Genomic DNA, 9,832 nt, shown 5'->3' with positions numbered 1-9,832 from the left:
CCCCGCCTCAATCCGTGGCCACCTGCACTTTGCGGGACCTTGCGCGGAGCGGCGCTCTCCGGAGCCCCCAAGGGCCTGCCGGGCCCAGGCGCGCACCGGGCGGCGCGGGGCTGCTGGAGCCGCCCAACTGGCGGAGTGGCCCGGGAATGCTCCAGGGCGGGGGCAGGATGGACCCCTCCAGAGCCTAGAGACCTCAGGAAGGCTTCCCGCGGAGATCCGCTCTTGGAAACGTTCCGCGACTACGCGGCGAGGAACACGTGAGCGACGCGCCTTCGCTATAAAAACCCCCGCTCTGCTGAGCGTGAGGCTAACGGAGCGGCAGGACTGAGTTACCTGCGCCGCCGCAGGCCGGGCGACGGCGACGCTCCCTCCACGACGCTCAAGACTGTCCCGAGTTTTGATGCTTCGGACCCTCGGGGGCCGGGCTTAGTGCGTGCGTCTAACTTTGAGGCCGGAATTGCCCGCACGTAGGCAGAGAGGCGCCGACGCGGGTAGGCGTGCATTCCCGAAAATGCTCAAAGACTGTCTGACCTTTAGGAGAGTTGGAGGAGTCGGAGGGATCGCGGGATAGTTTCTTTCTTGTCCTCCACCAGAGAGACAGCCACGAGCGCTCGGGATCGTCCCGAAGAGGCCCGCAAGCCCATGGGCAGCCCGAGGCCCCCGCGCCCCCGCCCCCGCCGCCCTTTAAGCCGAGGGTGAGTCCTGCGCCCCGCGGGAGGAGGTTCCCATAAAGTCGGGACGCCCATCGCAGAGAAAGTTTGGTCTGCTCTCTGCCGTCGGTCCCCGCTGCCTTGGGCGACCCCTCTCCCCGCGGCAGGCGCGGGCGGGGAGATGGCTGCGGGCTGGGCGGCCGGCGCGGGCGCCTCCCGGCGCAAAGGGGCGCCGCGCGCTTAGCTGCTGCCACGCTGCCCTCCCGCCGGCTGCTGTGCTGAGCCCCGTCAGCCGGCGAAGGCGGACGCCCAGAGGGCCAGGAGGAGGCGGCGTTAGCGGCCCCACGGTCCGTATGGCCGCTCCCCGCCGGCCGGTACTGTGCGCCACCGAGCTCGCCGGCGGCGCCTCGGGCTCGGGACGACTCTGAGCCGCGCCGCCTGCGGGGATCGACCTAGCTGTTCCGCGGAGCCGCGGGCAGGACCCGAGGACCAGGAGGCGGCGGCGGCGGCAGCGGCTCTTCCTCCCAGAGGGCGATGTGGCCGGCAGGTGCGGGCACCAGGCTGCCCTGTCCCCGGGACTCCGCGCTCCGGCGGGCGGCTTTCTCTGGGAACCTCACCGCCCTGCCTTCTCACCTCGTGCCCGCCGGCCGAAGTGTCCGGGTCTTTATCAGCGCCAACCCTGAAGGTAAGTCCCTCGCTCGGATCTGTCCGTCAGTCTTGTCCGTCCGCGCGCCGGGAGCCCGACAGTGACCGCAGCACAGCCGGGGGCGCCGTTTATGCCCGGCTTTCCCTTCCTCCAGCTGAAGCCGCGGCTGCCCCGAGCGCGTGGGAATTTCATCTGAATCACTTGTATTTTCCCCTTGCTCAGCCCCTCTGCCTGCTGACTTCCCCTTAGGACACCCAGGCTCGCGCTCCCCGCCCAGGTTACTCTTTCAGGTCGAGCTAAGAAACGTCCGAGGCAGTAGCAGACGCTTCTGGAAGCTCCATCCTGCCACTACCGCCACCCTTTCTTTGAGCGCGTTCCATCTCCGGGGTTACCGTAAACGCAAGTAGTAGTTACCCCTCGCTCCCGGCTCCGCCTCAGGCTACTGAATGAGAGCTCCCTCCTTTGCAACTTGTTCCCGCCCAGGCGAAGCGAGCCGGGGGTTCCCTGAGACTCGCCGCTTGCCAGCGCGATGGTGTCTTTTGCTTTGGAGCGCAAAGGAATCCTCTGTAAACCGAAGGCCCGCGGGGGTTGGGAGGAAACACGCGGTGAGGCCTCGGGATGGATGGGCGCTCGGTCTGTCGGGCGCTGGCTTTTTGGTGGAGCGCTCAAGATGAGCTCATCTCCATATTTGGACCACAGGATTGATTTCCCTGTCCAGAACCTGGCCTACTCTGTCGTGTACCTGCTCAGGGCTGGGCACCTGGGAGGCGCAAAACGCAAACTTGTTGATATATTGCATTCACAAATCACAGCGGCTGGGCGCTGGGTGGGTCGTTTCTCTTTTTTTTCTTTTTCTTTCCTTTTTTCTTTTTTTTTTTTTTTTTTTTTTGCTCAACACTGCTTTTGAGTTCTAGGACCGGACGTTAACTTTCGTTACTAGTAAGGGAAAGTAGGATGCATTTGACTTAAGCTGGATAAAACTGCAGGAATTGCTCTTTTCTAGAAAAAAGTAACTGTTCGGCCATAACATAAATTTGTAGGAGACTTTTTATGCGCTGTAACAAGCCTTGAGTCTGACAAAAAAGTAAAAGGAAAAGTTAACAATCATTGGAGAGAGTCCTTTGAAAACCCAAGACTGGTTGCTGATGAAAAAGCACTTAGGACTAACAAAAATAACTTTCTAAAATAGTTGTAAAAAAAAGAAAAAGCAGAAATCTCAGGTAAAGTTTGTTATGACAAGGGGATTAAGGAAAGAAATAGGTAACTCACAGTCATTAGTAATAGAGGGAATGTATACTTTTGAGATGGGGGCACGACTCTCCTATAAAGTTTACAGCTCACTTTCACAGAATTTACTACTTTAAGGAGGCATTTAGGAAACTACTGTGCACGCTTTTAAAATCCTTTTAAAAATCTCAGGTATGTCTTCCAGGATTTTAACTTAAATCTGAATAAAGAAAACCGTGGAAATATGCAGCCTATTTAAAGGTTAGGAAAATCTGCAACTTAAGTATTCAGTGTTTTTTTTTAATGTTGCTGAAATATTTTTTAAGTGGTTGAGAGAATTGTGTTAGAAAATGTTGTCTTAAAATTGTCAATTATTCTAAGCTTAAATGTCATGAGAAGTGTTTAAGTCTGCTGATGTAGAGCTAGCTAAATGACTGTTTTTCTTTAAACATGTTTCTACTGTGAAAATTTTGTTAATATAATCAGTAGTTCCTTTAAATTTGTGTTTCCTTTAAATAAAAACCAATGATCATGAGTTTAAGTCAGCTTAATATTGAATTCATATTTAAGATTAATGTCATTTTTCTTAAGCTTGTACATGCGATTCTTCAAATTTTCTAGTTTCTGGAAAGCTTTACCATGTATTACTCTTCGGAAGGCAAACAGGAGGAGGGAGCCCTGACCCTTTCATGTCTCCTAGTCACTGTTGGAGCCGTAGAGCTTGCACATTGATCTGAAAGGACCAGAAATGTGACTTCTATCTCAGAAGTTGTAATAGGGGGCAGCATCTCAAATTTTATCCAGATTGGAGAGCCGGGGGTATACTGAATAGAAAAGACAGATGGGTATTTTTTTGGACTTGTGTATGAAACCTTGCAGTCTTGGTAAATGCTCTATCAGAGACAGCACTTTACCACAAAATTTTTATGGATGCAGTTCAGGAAGCAAATGGTTGTGTTTTGGTTCAATCCAATATTAGATTCTTGGCCAATACTCAAGAGCCTCTCCACTGCCCAATTAAGATAAAGAACATTATCTCATGCTTTTCTTTACAAGTGGAAATCAACTGATGCTCTAAATAAAAGCTGCTTTGTGTTGAACTCAGAGCAATATGTTTCAGAATCCAGCAAGGGTCTCCCTTAGATTATTAATAGGTCTTGCTTTAAAAAGCTTCTGTGGACTTAACCCATCAGTAATAAAGGTAACCTATGTCTTTCAAATGGAAAAATTACTTTCCCATATGTTAGTCCATTCAGTATTTTAATTTTGATTTCCATTGTCCAGTCCTGTGAGGATGCTGGGCCAGGGGCTGTTCTCTGGTACAGATGAGGAAACTAAGGCAACACCAGGTTAAGCTCCTTGCCTGCACTCCTATGCCAGAATGAAACAAGGTAGGAGCCTTCAGGGAACTCAAAACCTCTCTCCTGATACTCTGGCCAGCCTAGGTTCAGGCCAGATTTCTGTGAAGTATCTTATCCCCACTGGACAAGACAAGTCAGCTGGATCTAGTGGATGAGTGTTCTCCTTATTCTTGAATCCGGACGGCCAGAGCTGAGTTAGCAGGAAGGGAGCACGGCTGGCTGCCCTGACCCACTTCACCTGCATTAAAAGGTGGTATTAAGGGCATTCAAGGAAATTTCAGAATGTTCTGGACTCTAATGGACTTGTTCCTATCCATAAGTATGTCTGCATCTGACCAGTCCCCACCACATTGAAGACCCTGGAGAAATATCCTGTGTGGAGGAGGGAATAGCATTGTGCCAGATTCTCTGACACAGATAGACCTTGGACTTCATCTAGTCCCACCTTCTACCCAACGTAGAAATTCAATCTGTGGCATCTGTATTAATCCTTGGAAGTCTTGTCACTTAGCCACTGTCTCTCTGCCAGAATGGCACTTACACCTCCTTGGAACAATGATTCTAAAACACATATAAAATCTTCCACTGTGATCAGCCTGAATTGTGCATGAATATGCAGAAGAGAGGAGCCAGCATGATTGTCTCCCTATGTTGAAATTCACAGGGGCCTAATAGGTAATCTCTGTGCCTCAATTCTTAACCAGTTTAGAACAAAGTCAGTCTTAGCTTGGGCTGCTGCAACAAAATACCATAGACCAAGTGGCTTCAGCAACAGACCTGTATTTCTCACAGTTCTGGAGGCTGGAAGGTCCAAGGTCAAGGTGCTGGCAGGTTTGGTTCCTGGTAAGGGACCTCTTTCTGGTTTTCAGGTGACCATCTTCTTACAGTGTCCTCACATGGCAGAGAACACAAGCTCTGGTCTTTTTTCTTTAAAAGGGATGCAAATCCCATAATGGAAGCCCCACCCTAAAGACCGCCTCTAAACCTCATCAAACCTAATTACCTCCCACAGGTCCCACTTCTAAACACCATCACATTAGCTGTTAGGGCTCAATGTATGCATGGGGGAGGGGCAGAAACGTTAAGTCCATAACATTCTGCCCTTGCCCACCCCCAACAAATTCATGTATATTCATTCCATCCCAACAACTCCAAAATTTTTGACCAGCATCAACTCTAAAGTCTACAGCCCAAAGTCTTATCTAAATACAATCTAAATTAAATATGGGTGAGACTCCAGATATGATTTATCCTAAGGCAGAATTCCTTTCCTGCTGTGAACCTGCAAAACCAAGAAAGTTATGTGCTTCCAAAATGGAATGGTGGGGCAGGCAGAGGATTAGCATGCTCATTCCAAAGAAAGATGAAGGATGCCAAGTAAGTTGGGGAGGCTGGGTGGCTCAGTCAGTTAAGGGTCTTCCTTTAGCTCAGGTCATGATCCCAGGTTTCTGGGATCAGCCTGGCACCTGGCTCCCTGCTCAGTGGGGAGCCCGCTTCTCCCTCTCCCTCTGCCTCTCTCCCTGCTTATGCTCTCTCTCTCTCAAATAAATAAAATCTTAAAAAAAAAAAAAAGATGAAGGGTCCCAAGTAAGTTTAAAACCCAGCAAGGCAAATACCATTAGGTCTTAAGGCTCTTGGAATAAACCTCTTGGGTTTGAAGCTCTGCCTTCCACACCCCCTGGGGTGGCAGCTCCACTTCTGTAACTGGGGGGAAGGAGTTGCCCACCAAGACTCCAGGAGGCCCTGTCCCCAAGGCTTCAGAGCCACACCATCTGCCCTGTTGAAGCCTAGGAGTTGCCTTCCCCCACTTTGAAACCAAGGAGGCAGCCCTGATGATCTCCAAATCTCCTTTGGGGTCATTCTTCCTTTGTCTTTAAGAATCACACACATGCACAGCTGAATGGCTGAATGCTCTAGTCCTGCAGAATCTAAGAAGTCTGTCAGCCTTCCTTTCTTTGATCCGGTCTCTGTCTTCCTCAGTTCAGCCGACCTTGTTTCTGCTGGGGTGGTCCATGGTTTACACCCATAATTTCCTTACAAATGGTGTTCGACCACACCCTTGGTGTTCTTTTCAGACAAGCTTTGCCATTTTTTGTAATAGGAATAAGTTGAGAATTTTCCAGATCTTTAAGTTCTGGTTCCTTTTTGCTTAATTCCTTTCTCGGTTCCTTCCCCGACCCCCAATCAGCACAACTTACTATAAGCGCTCAGGAGGAAGCAAGCCACCCCTTCATCCAGTTTCATGGCTTACGAGTGCTACCTTGCACAAAACCCTACAGCGCAGTCGAGCTACATCGTTTACTACTTTACAACCCTCCCCTTCTGTCTGTTGTGCAATAACACGTTCCTCATTTGTCTTCGGGGTCACTGCAGTGGCCAGATTCTGTTCATGACTTCTCTCTTCTCTAAGAAGGTGGAAGCTTTCTCCACAGCTCTCCACTTTTCTTTCTGAGCCCTCCCCAGAATTGCCAATAATCGTGTCTTCATGGCGATCTTGGCATTTTCTAGCACCCACCTCCAGACTCTCCCTGTCACCCAGTTCCAAAGCTGTTTCCCCGTGTTTAGGTATTTGTTACAGCAGCACCCACTTCTTGGCACCAAAATCTGTCTTCATTTCCTAGAGGTGCCATAACATTTACCACAAACTGGGCTTTAAAAAATGGAAATTTATGGTCTCATTCTGGAGGCTGGAAGTCCAAAAGCAAGGTGTCAACAGGGTCATGCTCCCACTGAAGGCCCTCAGAAAGAATCCTTCCTTGTCTCTTCCTGGCTTCAGGTGGCTCCTGGCGGTCCTTGGTGTACCTTGGCTTGTAGCTTTGTCATTCCAGCCTCTTCCTCTGTGGTCACAGGGAGGAAGGTCATGTCCTCATGTGGTAGACATCCCATCATGGGGGCCCCACCCTCTTGACCTCATCCATACCTAATTACCTCGCAAAGGTCTTGCCCCACAATACCAGCACTTTCGGGGTGGGGCTTCAACGTGAGTCCGTACCACCGAGTCTATAACAGGTAAAGTCTAAAGTAGAAAGAAGACCAAAATATTGCCTTTATTACTGCTAAAAACTGATGCAGGCCCAGAATCCTTTATCTTTTGGGCCAGATAGGATTTTGGAATTCCAGATTTTTTTTAGATTTTAGGAGAAAATGGTGCATCTGCTGTTGATTATGTAGGGTCTGGGGTAATACCCCATCATCAAATATGAATATGTCTATGAGGAAATGACTTCACTCTACATCCGTGTTCTACTTTCTGCAGTGCTGGGAGGGTTTTATCTGCATTGTCCTATATGGTAGCACTAGCTAAATATGGCTCTTGAGCTTTTAAAATGTGGCTGGTATGACTAAGAATCTGAATTTTTAGTAGAGTAACTAATTTAAATAGGCACATGAGCTACTGGGTACTACATGCAACACAAAGCTCTGAGTGGAGAAATCAGGACTGTAAGTGGCTTGCTTTGTGTCTGTTAAAGTCAGGTTTTGCCACTGGTGACTCAGGTCACTTAAGGTTTTGCTGCCAGATGAATTGGGAAAATTTTTTGTTTTCAACACTTTAGGATTTTGGAAGTGCAGGTGAGGACTGTGGACCTTTTGGGGGGAATATGGCCTTTAACTTTAGGCAAGTAGGGTTTTCCAATACTGAACCTCAGGATTGTGTAAACTTACCCCCTCCTTCCCCAGTCACTGTCAGCAACGGGCAGGTCATAAACCTGCCCCTTCCCCCACCTGGTGGACAGAGTTGACCCTTTTACAATTTAAGACATGGAGGAACAGAGAAGAATGACAGGTTCACTTACAAGAGAGAATGAAGGGGCTGGGCTATTTGTGTTCAGATTTTCCTTCCAAAGGCATCCATCCGATTAAGACACTTCTCCCCCTGAGGAGTAAGTAATAGCCCTGTCCAGGGCTACTGTGCTAGTGGATCACCCTCTGTGTGTTGGGAGACACTGGAGGAAAAGATACTTCCCAACACCTACTTTTTTGTACATTTCCTGCCCACTCAGATTTATGTACCCCTCATCTTTTTGAGAATCGTGCACGTTTGTGCACAGTATTAATGATCAGGTGCTTTGTCTCTTTCCACTTAGACTTTGTACTCTGCATGTCTCTGTATCTTCCTGGATTCTCTTCTGCATATCTTTGGGATCTTAGTAGGAAAGCTTGTTCTCCATTTTGGCACAAGCCACAGTAAAGAGAGAAGGATTTTTCCCCACCTTGCTGCAACCAGTGTTTATTTTACTTTTACTTTAGCTTGTGCTCCCAGGCAAGAAAGAGGCAGAAAGACCTGCATCAAGAAATGCACATGAAAGCTATGAATATTCCTTACCCTGGTTCTTCTTACCTTCCCTACAGTGCTAATTATTTCAATGGCTCCTTGTTTTTTTCATTGTTTTTGTGAGTAATCGGAAAAAATAGTTAACACAGCAAAATCATACCTCTGTGTGTTTGTGTGTGTGTGTGTGTGTATGTGTATTGCACACAGCTGTTTGATGCCTCAGAAACATCTTTTAAGAGTTAAGAGCCTTACAGAAGAACATACTGAACTGCTATTTTATGATAAATGTGCATAGAACATTTACAATGTGTTCTAAAATTTTAGTGGTTGTATCTTCAAGTCCTTGAGCAAATGTTATTCAGGCAGGAGAGAATGTTAGATACAAGGACAGACTGGAGAGCCAGCCTGCCTGGGTTTGCCTCCTCAATCCACCGTTTAATGCTGTGATTCTTTAGCAAGTTGCTTAATTACTTTGTTCTCAGTTTTCTAATCTGTAAAAGAGGACAGCAGTAGTGCCTGCCTTGCAGGGGTATTGAATAAATAAGCTAATGTGAAGCACTTAGAACAGTGCTGGGCACGGAGCAAACATGAAATCAGTGTTTGCAATTATTACCCTTATTATCTTCATTACTAGTTTCCGCCGTGATCCGGACACTGTGCAGGTATGGGTATAGAAACCTAAAAAGGCATTTCCTGCCCTCGAGGAATGCAGTTCATAGATGCATATCAGATAGAGCTCCGTAGTAAAGCAAAAACCACTCCAGATACTTCAGGGAACCCAGCAATCCCAAAAATCATCGTAAGGATCCAATGAGTGAAAGGGTCACCACTGGGCACTTAGGTCCCCTTGCCCAAGCTGTCACCTAGAGGGCCGGAAACTGTAGAAGCCACCGCCAGTTATCCTAGCTGCTCACTGTGTAGTTGGCCAATTTCTGCAAACACGCCCATCTGCTGAAACCACACGGCGGCCAGCACAGCTCACGGCAGCAGAACATCCCCCGTGCCCTTGTTGCGCACACGTCATACACATACACCCCTCTGGCAGAACCAGAACGGCACGCGGACCCTTGCAGCAAGTAAGTCAGCGAACTTCCAGACTTTCCGCCCTTACCCACAGGGAGAGAATGAAAGGAAGTGCTACTGGATACTCAGCCCCCGAGAAGAGTATCTTACTCCAGGGGAAAGCAGGCAGGTTGACCGGTTCAACCAGGAAATAGTCATGAAGCACCTCCTCCATAGGGAGCACTGTTCTGGTGCTTAGCATACAGCAGCAACAAAACAGGCACGTCTGTTCTCGTGCAGTTTACATAAATAATCTGTGTGATAAGCACCAGGCTAAAGATATGAGCAGGGCATTAAAGAGACACCGAGGAGGAGTAAGCCAGTGTGGAGCTCAGAAGGCGGGTTGGGAGGGCTCCCCAGAGGTGCAAATAGAGCTAGGGTGTAAACACTCTCCTCCACGGCAATCAAATAGGAGGCAAAGCAATGATGAGATCTCTGCAGAGAATAGAAAGAGGTTATCATTATTATTCAAAGAGTTTTTATCCCTTTGGATAAGAGAGTGGAGCGGATGTCTTGAGGTGATACTATCGCTTGTCCCTTAAAGGTAGCTCATTTAGAATGACATTTAAAAGAAAGCCGGGGTTGGAGTATACAGTACACTCTACAGATAGAT

At 48.4% G+C, this 9,832-nt stretch overlaps 1 protein-coding gene across 1 annotated transcript in view; it reads left to right on the top strand.

The window, feature by feature from the left end:
- The first annotated feature begins 1,184 nt into the window (after window positions 1-1,184).
- The window catches only part of NWD2 (NACHT and WD repeat domain containing 2), a 165,435-nt gene continuing 156,787 nt past the window's right edge, over window positions 1,185-9,832 (top strand). Inside the window, exon 1 of the mRNA XM_028089552.1 lies at window positions 1,185-1,335. Coding sequence (XP_027945353.1) covers window positions 1,185-1,335 — 151 coding nt within the window. The remainder of the gene's footprint in view (window positions 1,336-9,832) is intronic.

The sequence above is a fragment of the Eumetopias jubatus genome, unplaced genomic scaffold (assembly GCF_037043125.1).
Source record: "Eumetopias jubatus isolate StellerSeaLion01/CBP00866 unplaced genomic scaffold, mEumJub1_p1.0 scaffold_2, whole genome shotgun sequence".
NCBI classification, from domain to species: domain Eukaryota; kingdom Metazoa; phylum Chordata; class Mammalia; order Carnivora; family Otariidae; genus Eumetopias; species Eumetopias jubatus.
Note: the sequence above shows the minus strand (reverse complement) of the source record. Positions and strands in the feature narration are given on the sequence as shown.